Source organism: Ursus americanus, chromosome 7 (genome assembly GCF_024610735.1).
Source record: "Ursus americanus isolate L20-20 chromosome 7, mUrsAme1.1.p, whole genome shotgun sequence".
Taxonomy (NCBI): Eukaryota; Metazoa; Chordata; class Mammalia; order Carnivora; family Ursidae; genus Ursus; species Ursus americanus.
In genome coordinates this window covers 35,176,023-35,192,180 of record NC_142133.1, presented here as the reverse complement: position 1 = coordinate 35,192,180, position 16,158 = coordinate 35,176,023, and the positions used below count along the sequence as shown (strand labels likewise).

The following is a 16,158-nucleotide window of genomic DNA, read 5'->3' as shown; positions in this document are numbered from 1 at the left end:
ATGATTACAATAATCTGTAATAAATATTCTTCCCAAAGAGATTAAGTATGGTGCTTCGATACCATTTGCATCTTTTGGACATTCGTGAAGCATCCTTTTTCCTCTTTGATGGATTAAGAATCATTTGAATGTGCCATGAGACACTGAGTTGCCATGGGACCATCTATATATTTCTTAAAGCATGTTTCTATTGCAGTGGTCTTAGAAACTGATTTCTCCCCAAAGCAAAAACTATTGATTTTTACTTTGTCAGGGAGATGATTCGATGTTATCAGGAAGTTAAGGTCTAGCCAGCAGTTCTCAGGCAAAACATATATTCATTTGAAAATAGCATCCTCTTTGCAAGGTGTTCTGCCTCTAGCATGGTGTGCCTGAAGTTGTGGCGGGGGGTGGTGGATACCTAACTTGTAGGTTTAAAAATCAACACGTAAGAGTTTACAAATGTAAATTGTTGCTTCTCAAGGGTTTGGTTTTGTGTTTTTTTTCTCCTTTGCTTGCTCTGCACATCTAAACCGTAACCCTCTGTTTTGTACTGAATTCCTATCTCTCCACTTCCAGGTGGGCACTCTAGAAACAGCAGTGGGAGCTCTGAGTCCAGTCTTCCCAACCTAGCCAGGTCTTTACTGCTGGTGGATCAGCTCATAGACCTGTAGCCGTGACCCAGTAGCAGATGCAGTTCTGTAACCTTCACACCGTAATATACATTTTCATTACGGAGTTATAAGAAAAATGATTTTTTTAAAAATCTGCTAATAAGGGGCCCTCTAGCCCTTCTCTCCTACCCCTTGCCTTCTCCTGTAGAAATGATAAGGAAAGAAAATCACTTTGGCCCTCCAGATATTCCTTGGCCAGTTCCTCCCTGTTAGTTTTATGTGTTTTCTCATTACCCTTCTTCAATAGCATTATCTTAAATCAAGCGCTAGATGCCATGAGCTTCACCTCTGCTGGAATCAACTCCACCCAAAGCTTAATTGTAACTGAAACTAGTGAATTGACACCTTTGTCTCATCCTTGCTAGGAATGGCCTCCCAAACCAATCCTCCCAACCCCTGTCTCCTTTGGCCAGATGCTGATGAATGTGTTTCTCTGTTTTTGCTTTTTATGCTGCTGCATTATCATGAGGACATGGCTTCTTCAGTTGGTCTTAACTCTGGGCAGTAGCCTGGAGATGGGTGTGTGACTTAAGAGAGGGTAAAACTGACGGACGGATGGGATATGTTTGAAAAGAGAAATTGAGCCCAGCTCTAGCCAACCAGCTTTGACCTTGTTTGATCATAGACTTAGCCAAGGGATTTTACACCCCATGCAACCTGCCCAGCATTCATCCAGCATTCTGGCTTCCATTGAACCGTGATTTCGCAGATCTGGAGACGTGACTGCAAGTACTTGAGATCCTTGGATAAAATGTGTACATTATATAAAACCCAAGTATTGCCATTCCTTTTCATGTTAACTGTCCCGAGCCGGGATCTCAGAATTAGACCAAAACAAGACAACGGTGGTAATATGATACCTTTTATTAGAAGACTTTTCACTGGGGGGTGGATGGGGGGAGGGGAAGGAATTGTAGCAGAAACAGATGTATTTTTCTTGTGATTTTTATTTTGAATCAAATATTGTAAATTGTGTATAAATGAAGACGCTGAATAGTTCTGTTTCCACTTGGCGTTTCAAGTCTGATATCAGGTGTCTGTACAGGGTTTTGATCTCTTTCCCTTGTATAACTACACAGCAACCCTACAGTGTAACATATGGAATCATTTTGAGTAGACTTGTGTGTTGCTATAAGCTTTCAGCAGGTCCTCTGTCTTTGTAGAATAAGCATGTTGTTTATTTTCAGATAATCAGAAATAAGTGTGCTGACAAGCTAGGCACAATTTGATTCTGGCTACTTACCTTTCTTTCTCTCTGATGTTTGAATCGAAGGATGCAGCCAATGAAATATGTTCAGTCGGTTTTCCTTGGCTTCCTAGATTAAAAAACAAAACAAAACAAAGCGTAGTTCCTCACTAATCTTAGAATATTGTTCATAAAATAAATAAAGGACCCTGCACTGACATGACAACATGCCTCATGGTCACCCTCTGTATATGTCCTTACTCGTGGAAGTGTATTTTTTTTTCCTTACATAGAAAGCAATTTTATAAAATTGCCCTTTTGAAGAGAGGTGGGCCCAGAGAACCCCACTGTGGTTCTCTTCCTTGAGCGCCATTTTCCATGATCAGAAGGGGAAACTCTTAGTTGATCAGATTTGTACAAATAAAATTCCAAGCTCATTTGCTTGTTTCTCTCTCTAGTACTTTTGTTTCTTCTTCCTCACTTTTGCACTTTAAAGGGGAAAAAAAAAAAAAAAGTTGAGCAGCAACCACGGCCTGCAAAACACTGCACTTTGGAGGTCAAGCTTTGACCCCAGAAATGTGAGAGCAGCCTTTGAAAGGCATCGGAGGAAAAGTCTGAATCTTTCAGTCTTCCTTCTGACTTTAAATACTTCCTCTGCCAGCTGAAACTAGATGAGCTAAGGAAAGCCCTCTGTTAGGATAATGGATCATTTCCAAAATTGAGGGAGGCACAATCTTCCTGCTGAAGATAAAAAAAGATGTCCTCGAAGAGCTCTCCATGATTGGATGGCAGTGAAAACGGGACTTGGTTTGCCCCTTTATGGACAGGAATATCACTGAAGATCAAAACTGTATTCTTTTTCCTGGACATAGAAAGAATGTATAAACTAATGAAGGAAATGTTTATTTTTAAATAAGAACAATGTTTTATGCCTATGTTTTCCAATTTGATTTTTTTTCATACATATACATGTTAGAAATATAATGAAATATCTAGTTTCTCAATTTAATTGAAACCGTGAAGAGTACAGTTTAGAAATTCGATATCTCTAAATTGTTCCTTTCATGTATTACCCATAATCACACTGAGATATATTCTCTAGTCATCTGGCTCAATAAAGCTTAATGGAGACTATTAATGAAAATGAACAGACTGGAAGCCAGAGACTAGATGGAGAAAGTCTGAGGGAGATAATGACATGAAATCATCTTGGGTTTATTCTTTCGGAATAAGACTTCAAAGGGGAGAACTATTTTTCTGTTAAGTTAAGGAATCCATGTGAGTGACTCGGTAAATGGGACCTCCCTTAGCTTATAGCTTCATCCTTGAGCTAAAGGGTTTATTTGATATGACACTAGAGTCACTACAGTGTCTGATAATCGGTAGACACACGGAACTCTAGACTGAGCCACAAGCAGGATCAGAGAGACCAGTCTCTAGTCCATCCACTCCATCTCACAGGCGTGGGACCTGAGGCCAGGCCGTGGGAGAAGAGGCCTGGGCAAGACAGGTCACCTGGGATCTCTCCCTGACCTTTGCCAGTCACCTGCCAAGTAGCCGCCAGCAGGCACTCCACTTCTAAGAGCGGTTGTTCCTTATGTATACAGTGATGAGTTTGGACTGGATAGTCTTTAAGCTTATGGAATTCTAGAGTTCTGCGTACGTAGTATTATGCTTTGGAAGGACTATGAAGGATCTGTATAATCCTGATGTTCTTCAGTTATCTTCTGTAGTTCTTACTGTTACTGGAGCAGTATTTACATTTTAGAGAATTATAATGGGCCTTTACTAACTTAGGTGGCTCTTCCTTGGTTATCTGAATAGAAGCCTACATTATTGGACAGTTTTGGACTTAGATTTTTTTTTTAAATATCTAAATATCATTTTTTTAAATGACCCTACCTATTCTAGCAAAACAGTATCAGACGACTTCAGTTCTTTTTAAATATATAATCAGTGATCTGGCACTTAAAAATGGGCAGATACTATAAGCATATATTTCTGATTTGCTTTAGTCCAACTGTGCAAGAGTAGTAACTATACCAGAACACATCACAATTTTTTTTTCCCTTACACCATTCAGGTAATTAGATCACCAGATATAAGTCCCGGTATTTTTAAAAACACAGGACTCAGGAGATAAGGTTTAAACGGACACTTCTAACTACGATCATAATTAATTAGTTCTTTATAGCAGACATATCAGAATTTTGGCCACTCGTTGAGTGTTGTTCCCTTCAAAGGCATCTGGTTTTACTTGGGAGGCTCATACTTACTCTAGCGTTGTGCCTTCATTTAAGTTATTTCTGAAATTACCCCCGTCCTTAGAAATACCATCAAGGACAGTAATAAGGTATAAGAAACTCTGTTGAATTATTATCTAACTAGTATTGCTTTCAGCATCTGGAAGTATGTTCTCTTTCTTGATCTTCTTTCATGACTCCTGGTTCTGAGTCACATTTAGCTGTTTCTAAAAAACGCAATCATCCCCCTCCCCAGAAGCATGGTTACCATTAAAGACAGGAAAAGGAATAATCCATAGAAAATTCCAAGAGAGGACCTTATAATGGAAAGTGACAAAAATCAGCCTTAATTTCCTTAATATTCTGAATAAGGGGACTTCCATAATTTCACTTGTCTTTAGTGGTTTAGAAAATGGAAAGATGCAAATTTTAAAATAAACTCTGAAAGAGGTTGTCACTGTGTTCAGTGTCATTTGATATTGGACTTGGCACTTCCTGAGTCAGAGTTATAGAACGTGGACTGCTAATAAGTAGAGGGGAACATACTCAAGAAAAGAACCTGTTTTTCTCAAGATGAAATTTGAGTTTTGTTTATAATACTTTTTTTTTTTTTCCTGCTCTCCTGGCAGGTAATTGAACATTTTGATTCGAACTAACACAGTTTTCTCTAGGTCAGGAACAGTCTGCCTTCAGCAATTTTAGAGGAAGGAGAAGACCTTTGGGGTTGACCTCAGCCCAGAAGTACGGAGGGATCTGAGTTCAGCTGAATAAAAGCACATTGTAGATACCTTGGGCCAAAGTAAAGTCTCCCATGATGATGATTGTCTAAATTTCCAGGAGTCTTTAACTTTCTCTGGCTTTAACATTACCAGGATCATGTAGCCACTAACGTAGAGTTTGGGGACAAAAATGACAGGATTGCCCAAAGTACAAAATTAAGCAAATTAGAGGCTGCTGGGCAGAACAGAGAAACTATCAGAGGGATATTTAAAATGAAGTCTTTACTGAAACACTCCAGATAATACAAAGCTATCTTTTATTCCTCCCTAGAGACTATAATTTTACCAGCACAAAGTTAGTCTTTTCATTTTCCACGCTAGTCCTGTTCCTGAAGTTGGATGTACTGGGTTTCTTGAGTCAGAATGAATCCCAGATGGCCTCCCTTTCAAATAATCTGTAACAAGATACTACTTTGTTTATCCTGGGTTTCCTTTCGCTAAGGTGGAGGAGGGAGGTTCTTTGGGTAATGCTAACTTATGCAAAGTTACCAAATGGTGGTGGTTGCTTGAACGGAAGACACTTTCTTGGTTCCCACTTTGATGTAGTGTCCTGACTTTACTCTTTTTCCTGTGAGCATTCTACTCCACCCTATTGCACACCCCCTTTGTCACATGGATGTATATTTACCACAGGTCTTTATCATGTCCTCCCCAAGAAGACAAAGCAAACAGAGGTATGCGAAGCTACCTTACGTAGTAAAAATATGAAATTTAAACATTGCTACGCAAGTATTGTATAAAAAAAGTCTGTAAACAATTTATTATGTAAACATACAGGGGAATAAAGACTTATCTGTTCAAACAGGAGCCTGATGTCCACAGATGTAAATCACGTATAATAGCTGCTGCTTTCCTGAGCCAAAAACTCACTTGTTCAAAAAGGACTTAACCCCATTCTTGAGTGACAGTCACTACCTGCGCACAAGGAGAGCGCAGACACCTGCCGAGGACTTAGACCGAGTCACGGTTACCCATGAGGCTTCCCCTTGTAGACAGGGACAAGGAAACCCCGTGAGCCTGGATTTGATATGACTAGACTCGGGTTTGCAAACGGAGCACAGATTTGCAGCTACCCTCCTCTAATTTAATCTTTAATATACCCAGGCCAGTTTAATTAAACATTTGATGTTGGCAACAGCAGTTTTATGCCCAGGGAGAAATCTCTCTCATTTAATGCTCCATTGGCTTGAGAGGCACAGCGTCGCTGGCCCATGTTGGCTCCCACCAAATCCCTGTCCCCCGGTCATGGGTGTTAATGCCACCGCACAGCATATGGTGGAACCAAACCCTTAATCTTATTATCTAAGCTGAAAGGTCATGGAAATGATTAATTTGATGTCCATCTCTTGATCCCCTGAGTTGGCTCCAAGAGTGTGAATTTCAGTTGGTGCTGCGTTTCTGACCTTCTTGGGAAGGGATAGTCTGCTTTCTAATTCCTAAATGTACGAGAAGGTTTCTCGGTACTCCAAGTCTTCATTTTCAGTTTTTGGCAAGAATTCTGTCTTCGATACTGCTTGTAACTGGTATTTCCGTTTACAGTATGGGGGAAAGTAAAGTTCTGGCTGTGAGTGATGTATTGCACTGAAGAATATACAGCCCGGAATTTAAGTCTTCAGATTCCGATTTTTTTGAAAGCACTCTGATGACCCCGTCACTGTGTCCATCAGATAAAATCCCCACGGTAAACCTACCCCAAATCATTTAGCACTTATGGTTGTTTTGAAAGTTAATAGGCAGTTAGTGAGGAAAGTTGCCAAGTCATCAGAGAGTTTCGGGGACTCCTTTCCTACTCTGTCAAGCATATGAACGCTTACTGAAATCTACATAAATTTGGAGCCTCAAAATAGACTAAAACGGAGTTATCCCTCGTAGAAGTCACAAAAAGTGTGCTCACCCTTAACCTTGCACACAGTCCTACGTGAGAGCAAGAGAAAGAAGGGTGTCTTGCCTTCTTGCTTAATTTAATGTGCTAAACCAAAATGAAAGGAGACCTAACCCAGTTTGAGGGGATTAGAACAAAATAGCCTACTTAGGCTTCATGGTAAGAAAGACCCTTGTGCAGCCTGTGAGACCAGGTCCTGGGTTGAAGGCCTCTACTCCTCAGGAACCACCGGCTGGCTTTGGTGAGCTCTGTGGTCACAGGCCGTCTGCTGCGCACGCTATTGGTTGCCAGAGGAATGGAGCCAAGACATGAGGTTAAATTAGTGCAAATCCTTCTTTGCTAGTAGCCAGACTGTTTCACACACGTTTTCCTAATAGTGGAAGGCCATTTTCATATGCAAGGATTGTTCCCCTTGAAAACACATGCTTTCCCTACAAGAACGTAGATACTCCTATTCCAAAAAGGACCTCTACCTGCCAACAAGATTTAATGTCTGTCTTCTGCTTACAGTTACTTAGAATCTCCTCCTCTCTTGACGACTTTGTGCCTTGTGCTGAGGGAGTATGGATGTCTGTGTCTCCCCAAATCCACCAGCATTCTTTGGTCTCCAGAATGCCCGGCTTGGGAGGGCTGCAAAGGGTGGTTGCTCTCTGCTGTAGTCATACTACACCTTCTCGAAAAAGAATGAAGAGGTTAAGAGACTTGGCCATCTCAGGACAGTCCTTTAAATGTAGTTTTCCACTCCTAGAAAGCAGATTCATGCTAAAAAACAGAAACAGGTCTGGTGTCGTTTTGAAGAACAGGAAACAAGTTTCCTCTTCAGACTCAACGTCACAGGGTTTTTGTGACTGGGCTTGTGAGTTTTTGAAAGTTCTTAAAATTGTAGGTGTGGTTTTCCTGTTATGTAACATCAAGGTCCTAGTATATGCTAATTTGGCAGATTTCCAGTTGACCAAGAACCCACTTTTTAAGTAATTTACATAGGTTAAGTGTGTTCTTCTGTCCTGTCCAGCCTGGATATGGTCCCCTCCACTTGGTACTTGATAGTTCTCAAAATGTAGTCTAACACTGCAGGCGTCCAGAGCACCCCTGGTTCTTTAGGTAGCTGCTTTTTGGCATTCTCTGCACACAAGTAGATCTGACTGAATTCAATTTAAATTTCCCCAAAACACTAACTCCAGTCAAACTAGTCCGGTTTTCCTTATTGATCGGTATGATGCCAGAATTGGTCATTGGCCTGACTAAATTTACCATTTTTCCCCTAGAAGATATTTTGCTCTCCCACAGAACCGGCATGATAACGCCAACTTTTGGGGTGGCTTTGGAAGATAAGATAATTATGCCTTAGTTTTGGCAACTGAAAACTTCGTCAGAAAGTGGTTCAAGGAGTCTTGGGAGAGGGGAGCTTTCATGCCTCTTTGCTTGGCAAATCTTATTTTGGGAAGCCTCTTGGCCCCCCTTTTCATTTGAATTTCCTCCCAGACATCACCACCTAAGAATCACAGTAACAGAACTAATATCAACACACTTGCCTGAGAGGTTAGGATTATGTCTGTCCACACACACTGCAAGAGAGAAGATGTTCCTTTGCTTCCCGTCAGCTGACTAACGCTCTGTATCACCAGTGGGTGCACATGCTAAAGCTGCAACGCGAACAGAAAACGTATCCTCTTCAAAGTCATGTTCTGCAAACGCTACTCAGCTGTTTGGCACCAGTACACGTAAAGACTCCTAATCGGAAATTCACTGAATGCATTCAAACTCAGAAAATGAGGGGGACACCCACCTTTTTTTTTTGTTTCTGAACACAGTATTTAAGATCAGAGCTGTTTAAAAAGAGGCGCTGCTAAAGAGTTCTAGCATTCCGAGGAACATAGTATTTTTGTACAGTATCTTCTAAAATGTTCCGATCTCTCTCTCTCCATCTCTTTATGATGTAATGTCTCTAAGTGACTGGTTTCCCAATAAACTGATTTTGATGCCGCTTCTGCTGTGTGCTGTGTGCTTCATTCAAGCAGAAACCTTAGCCAGGGGGTAATTGTTAGCAGGAGTTTCTACCAGTTAATGATTTGCCTGGAAGGGGAGAGGGTAACTGGGGAGGGGTTGACGGAGTTGCCTCAGTACAGAGGTTCCAAGTCATCTACAGAATCCAAACCATTTTACCGAATGCCTGGTGGGTTGGGAACCCCATGATGAAATGATCTCTTTACCCCCAGCCGCCCTTTCTCTGGATTCTTCTTGCTTAGTTACATATGCCTTTTTCCTGCCCTCTTGCTAACATGTGCCCAATGACTTACTTCTAACCTGCTAATATTTCTTGGAAGGTAAGCTCTCTTGCATTCTGATAATTGTGTATTTGATTTTAAAAGCCAGAGCACCCTGAGGCATGTCTAGCTGGCTAGCTGTAGACCAGTACATTAGCGTTTGCAAGTATTTCTGTAATTACCCGTGTATTTTACTCCTTCTGCTTAAAGAACTTTATGATAGATTCATTTAAGCAGAGGAGATCTTCGCTCACTTACAAGACTGAAAACAAAATTCCACAGCAACTCCTGCTGAAGGTGATTTATTTAATATGATTTTGACTATGTCTCCTCCCCTTAGAAAGCGCCTTCAGAATTGGCATTTGGGGCACTCTTGTGCTCTTTGAGTAGTGCTTATGATTAAATCTTGCATTTACCAAGCAGCCGTGCTCTGCTGCTCTTCCGGGGTGGGGGTGGGGGTTGGGATTGAGAACCTGTCCTCAGATTCAGGCAGTGTGGAGCAGATGACCACATGTCAGACACTGAATTGCATTTGTCCCCAGACAATATTTCTACATAATCCAGACCTGCCACGGTGTATGTGGAGATGAGCGACTGGGTTTGTTTTCATGCCATCCTGAGCCAGTGCCAGGTACAGCAGGTGGCAGTGCTCGGCCCCGCGAGTAGGAGCACTGTGTAGTTATGCTGAATGTCTGTGTGCCTAACATCTTCATCTCCTTTCCTGTGCATTGTGCCTGTCACGTTCCGGAATGTGAGACCGTGATTGCCTGTGTTCCAGTTTGTGTGCCGTTTCCTTGCCTGACTTATCTTTCTGTTTTTCCTTTTCCATTTCAACCGTTATTATTTGGTCCCACAATGTTTCTGCCGCGGGTTGACCATTTTAAATGTTCCAAGGAGAGTTGAACTGATCTGTGCATTAATCCTGCATTTTGTGCTTTTCTAGGTCTCCAGAGAGAGCCCAATCCCTGTCCTGTCATAACTGTAGAGCACTTTAAAGACTCAGCGGGTGTTAAAGGCCTTCCCCTGTATCCAGACCCCTCCAGAGTACCTGGCACGAAAACTCAGAACAATTTAGAATCTGACTACTTGGCCCGAGATGGCCCTTCAAGCAACAGTTCATTCCACAGCAGTGAAGAGGAAGGGACTGATCTCGAGGGGGACATGCTGGACTGCAGTGGGTCTCGACCTCTCCTCATGGAATCTGAAGAAGAGGATGAGAGCTGCAGGCCTCCCCAGGGGAAGCTGGGAGGACCTATTCCGTTCGGTCAGCCAGAAGTCTCTACTGAGCAAGCAATGGCAGGCCAGAGCAGCAGAAAGAACCAGTTCCAAGCCCTCCCACAACCAACCACGGACGGTCTTGGGGAGCCAGATGTTTTTGCCACAGCCCCCTTCAGGAGCTCGAGGGTTCCAGCTGATGACATGGATATTTTCTCCAAAGCCCCGTTTGTCTCCAAGGGCAGTGTGGCTCCTTCCCAGCCAGAGGAGGCCGACGTGTTCTTGAGAGCTCCGTTTACCAAGAAGAAGAGCATGGAGGAGTTAACGGTTGCCCAGAGCACCTCCCAGGAGTTGCCCGTGCAGGCCGGTCTCCTCGGTCAGACTGAGGATGTCCCTCTGCTCCCAGGCCTTGAGAGAGCAGTGTATGCCCCTGTCCGAGCTCAGTATTCCATGGCTGCTTTTGTCCAGCAGTCTAACCACCCCTCCCATTCTGTGCAAGCAGCAGACCATCTTGACAGCATCTCTCCCAGGGGGCCCTCCCTGGAATCGGGGGGGCTTCCTAATGACAGAAACAAAGGACCTCAGCCCCAGAAAGAAGCTGTCTCAGGCCCGGTGGCTGGCAAACCATTCCGCCCCCAGTCTTTATCCAAATATTCCCGTCACTATAGCCCAGAAGATGAGCCAAGTCCAGAAGCCCAGCCCATCGCTGCCTACAAAATTGTTTCACAGACCAACAAACAGTCGATAGCTGGCTCTGTTTCCATCACCTCCCTTTCCTCCAGGACTACGGAGCTGCCAGCTGCGGATCCGTTTGCTCTAGCACCCTTTCCTTCCAAGTCGGGCAAGCAGAAACCTTAGGAGCGATACCTGAGCCTTCAGGCCTCTGTCTTTACCCCAGCCTCTGTACCTACCACGTCACTCCCAGCTGAGCCTGTCTCATAAGAAATACACCAGTTATTTACCTTTTAGTTCCACGTATCAGAGCAGAACTTCTGCGGGCAACAGACTCAGTTGCAGTGATACTTAGTTGAAACCCCTTTAAGTTATGCTCATTTCTTTTGTTTATATTGATTTCTGGACTTCTAGGCATTTCCATCTCCACCTCCACCCAGAACTCTGCTCTCTTTTTTTGCCCCAAGACTGTTTAAATCCAGACATACTGCACCGCAACCCCAAAGGGGCCATGTTACTGCAAGTTTTTTTTCCCGCAGTTCCTGTTCTGAGTCATGTCCATTGAGGACTCAAGATTAGTCCCTTCAGGACTTGATTTAATGCTCTTGCAAAGGGGATATTTATGGAAGGGAATGCAAGATAAAAATCCTGCAAATCAAGAGGAAGTGTAATCCTGCAGATACTAATCATTCCTGTAAAACCAGCAGCTCTACAGAGGATTCTCTGGATCTGTTTCTGAGTCTTGGCGAGCCAGGCTGGCCTCTCACACATGAGTGTTTGTGGGTGTGTAACCTGTGTCAGATCCTTTCCTATGTAGAAATGCGAACAGATGAGATATCTGTGCTCATGTCGAACAGTGTTGAGCCTTCCCACACCCATGCTTTTTAAATCAGTATGAGTGCATAGGGGTGTGTGTGTGTGTGTGTGTGTGTGTGTGTGTGTGCATGCACGTGCGTGTGCAGGGAGCGTTTCTCCTTTAGGTAAATCCTGTCTCACTGTGCCTACCTCCACAATCACTCATAGTGGCATTTGTCTCCTGACCTAACTGACTTGAGCCCTGTTTTTATTTAGTCCTGTCTTGTGGCAAAATTGAATTCATTGGAAGGTGTAGGAGAATCCTGCTTAAACTGATGTTTCACGGAGTAGATGTTTTTCTCCAAATTTCCTCCAACAAGTTCCATTTATGTGGTCTTAAGAAATTATGCTTTTTCCCTCAGAGCAATAGAAAAGAGCACCTTGTCCCAATACCCACATTGGGTATGTGGTCTTAGTAATATTTTGAAGTACTTAAAAACCTTAGGTCTGAGCACTCCATGCTGTCCTCATGGAATCAGTCATGAGACTAGGCTACAAATGAGATTTGCATACTTGTTTCTGTTTTCCAATTCCTTGCTACCTTTCTCCACTGCCTCTTGAGGAAAAATAAATCTGAGACATGTAAGTCAGTTTGGGAGAAGAGTAAAGAGTTGAATCAGCTATCCCTGAAAATCGTTCGATTCTCTATCCTCTGTAGATGTCGAAGTAAGCCAGATAGGTGACTGACTTGTGTTTTTCAAATATCTTCTATTTCTGGAAAGATCTGACTCATTCCCAGCTGTTTCCAGACCCTTTATTATTAGTGCCTTAAGGTGAAACTTGTGTCCCAATGGAAAGATCTCTGCTGAGGAAGTTCAACCTAATGGAAATAGCTGCAGCACCATGTTTCAACCTGAAAGCTTCCAGTGACTTGTAATCGATGTCAGTGATGTCTCCATTAGCTGGAGACTTCGGGAGAGTTGCTTACCAAACCAGATTAATGATTTAAGAATTGGAAATTCATCCAAGAATTAAGCCAGAATGCCAAACTGATTGCAGTTGATTAGGTGTCATACTCTTTAAATTTGAAATTCAGGAATCTTGGGGGTAGAATATGGACAGCAACTTTTCAAGACACTTTCTAGTTTGGTCTCCACCTATTTCAAGTGCCCACGTTAAAAGATAAATAATTGGCACCGGATCAGGGCTATTGGCGATGGTTTTACAACTGAGGTTCCGACCATGCCAGTCTTTCACTTTGGTGAATATTAAATGTTCCTTCTAAGAGTCTGCTTTTCTCCCTGTGATTATTTCTGATTTGTGTGTGTGTGTGTGTGTGTGTGTGTGTGTGTGTGTGTGTGTGTAACAGTGGATGCAAAATCATCTTTCCAGTTGAATAAATAGTTTGGGCTAATGCCTATGGAACTTTGCACCCCAGCCTCTTCCCTTGGCCATTATCAAGTAAAGCCCTCCAAGGCAGGAGCTAAGAGGATAGGAATATTCAGAGGGAGTTCTCACCCCAAGTCAGGAACTCTTCAAGTGGAAGGTCATTCTCATTCACTCTCCCAAATATTCAGGATTACTTCTGTAACGGCCCTGCAAAATGTCTTTCCTTTTGGTTATTTAATCACTCCTTCCTAATGGAGTAGCCATTTTAGCTCTCCAGGTAAAATCAATAAAATCATGGCAATTTTATCACTTCGTTGAATCATTTGTCAAGCATGGGCTTGTAACCCTTTTTTATTCTCACTGAAGACCTATGATGGGTGGAGACTCTAAATACATTCTTTGAATAGGAAATGAACATAAACATGCAAACTACTTGCGTTCTTACTGAGTGATGCATGAAAAATTTTGACAATATTACATTAATTATTAGCTAATAACTAGTAAATTCTGCACTGATCTTTGGGTCATATAGGGTAAATTCGTCATTTAAAGATAAAATATTCTTGCCAGAGGCCATTCTGAATCTGGAATTCTAGAAAATTTAGTGTTAAGGGAATTAGGAGTGCTCAGGATGCTTCGAATTAGTAGCAAATGCATGTTTCCAACAACTCTACTGCAAAAGGTTAACATTAAAGAGAAAAAGAAGATATATAGTCAACAAAATGCTACACCTTTTAGTTTTATGTGTTACTTGCTTTACACGTCTGATAGGGAATGCAAGAACTTGTGACTTTTCATTTCAGTGGCACGCAATGAGCCAGAATATATTTAGATATTAAAGCATTGAACCACAACATGCACTGATGAATTCTTTTAAAGAATCTGTGTTAAATGACTAACAGGCACTATTGCATTAATGAAGTTATATTATGTGTGGTGGAAAATATTTACCTCACATACGGCCTGTCAGGCTCCCAGTCCTTGTTAGATTGGAAGATGGAATGAACAAAACTTGATGCAGAAGCAGATGCTGGGCAGGACCTAAGGGAATCTCGAGCATAAATTCAATTTCATTTTGGGCTCAGTGGTTACTGAGTTGAAATTTTTGTATGTGTACATGTGTGTATGTGTTCATGTGCCTGTGTTAGGTCTGAATTTAATCTGGCAACCAACATTTCTTGAAACTTTCAAGAAAAATACCAGCATCTTATTGGCCCATTATTTATTTAGTAAGTTTTAGAGTACATGTACATCCGTGTTTTAAACTATTTGGTGGACATTTCACTGACTCCTAAAGTAGCAGATTTCAGTTTTACTTTAATCAGCAGAGTGATCTGACAATACAGATTCAATCATGCTGTATTCGCTTCCATAAAGAAAAGTCATCAGAACATAGGTCATATAATATGTATGCGTTTTATCAAATAGGAAATTTTGTAGGAGACTGCAGAAGGGTGAGATCCAACTCATTCTCCAGCAGGAAGGATACAACTTAAAATGGAGTCACTTGGGTGCCTTTAATAAAGAAAAATGTTATTCTCTGCTGTGTCTTTGGAATTGAAATCGGAGGACACATGCCAGTCAACTCTGGAATGGCTGCTGGTCGCATAGATGCAGTTTTATCTGAGAAATTTGGAACTTGGATGATTTTGGTAAAAGGTACATAAGAGAGCCGCTGGAAAGACTGCAGCCTCTAAGGAGGTAGAAGCACTTTGTAAACGCCCAGAGTCACCCCTGGGTTCTAATCCTCCAATCCTGCCTGATGGAGTAAACATGAAGATTTTAAATGGAATCATGTAATTTAAATTCTTCATTTCTCAATGCCTTTGTCAACTACTACTTGTTTTGTTTTTATAAACTATCAGAACACTTGCAAACTTGTGAAATTCACTTAAAGATTTCGAGATGCTTGAAAATAAAAAAAAAAGGAATATCTGGTTGGGAATTGTTTCTGTGTTCTTTTGCTACAGAATAAGTCTTCTAGGTTGCTGAAAACAGCTAGCTGTCTCCGCTTCGATGTGAGAATCCACACTGGCAGTATCTTGATTCCCCAGGTGCCACCTTGCTCTCTGACTTCCTGGTCCTCCCTGCCTCATTTGTATCTTGATCTTTATTAGGGAACAGGCCTCCCGTGTGGTTGCCAACATCCCATCACTAAAACACTACCAGACACAGCTTTTTCCTGCTGCTTCTCTACTCCTGCAAGTCTTCCTGGCTCACCTTCCTTGTTCCTGTTCCCACTTCATTTCCTCACTTAACATTGCCTGACTATGACCATACCAACAAGTGGATGGTGAGAGGTATAACCGGATGAATGATCATGTTAATTTTTATGTGCCTTTGTAGTTGTAAACAGTTTCTTCCTAAATTTCAGCCTAACCGATGATGATCTCACCACACTGGAATAATTACAAATAAGAATGAAATGACTCACCTTCCCCATTTCTTATGGATTAGAAGAACAGATGAAGGAGGGTTGGCAGAAGGCCAGCCTTACTCTGGAGACACAACCCAAAGGCATTTCTCCACCATGATCTAACACAGGCCCAATGTACCCCAGAACGCAGGGGTAAGTTTAGGTGTGAAAGGGCTCTGGAATAGCTTGTAAAAATGGCTGTTAACCAGCACACTGGTGGCTCAGTCCAGTATTCCCAGAACTTGTAATTCTGTAAGAAATTTAGTCCGAGCTACTTCCCGGCAGTCTCAGAATGGGCGACACTGTTGTGAGTTTATAGTAATGTTTTGTTCTTGAAATCAAGTCAGTGTTATCTGCATTGCATTGTGATAGAACTGTATGTACGTGTTTGATTACTTTTGGCAAGGAATTGCAGAAATGGTTTTTGTTTTTGTTTGCAGAAATGGTTTTTAACAAAGTTACAAAGTGAGACTTTGGGAGTGAGAGAAGACAATGTATCGCCTTTTCACTCTGAAATAGCAAAATAGTTGTATTCTTTGAGTCTACCAAAGACTCCTGTTTGAGGATTGTGAATGGAGAGGGGTGTGTGTGTGTGTGTGTGTGTGTGTCCGTGTCCCCATGCTTTCTGCCATGGTGTTAAGACCTCCTTATGAAGGCCTCCAAA

General features: G+C 42.1%; 1 protein-coding gene across 16 annotated transcripts in view; it reads left to right on the top strand.

The window, feature by feature from the left end:
• The window catches only part of AAK1 (AP2 associated kinase 1), a 164,175-nt gene extending 149,966 nt beyond the window's left edge, over positions 1-14,209 (top strand). For 14 of the 16 annotated variants that reach the window (XM_087863469.1, XM_087863472.1, XM_087863470.1 and 11 more), the window contains one exon: positions 9,951-14,209. In XM_087863469.1, the coding sequence (XP_087719595.1) occupies positions 9,951-11,080 (1,130 nt within the window). In that variant the 3' untranslated portion in view covers positions 11,081-14,209. Of the gene's footprint in view, positions 1-558; positions 8,732-9,950 lie in introns of those variants that run through there. The other 2 variants (XM_045788169.2, XM_087863482.1) reach the window with 1 other exon arrangement.
• The last annotated feature ends 1,949 nt before the right edge of the window (positions 14,210-16,158 follow it).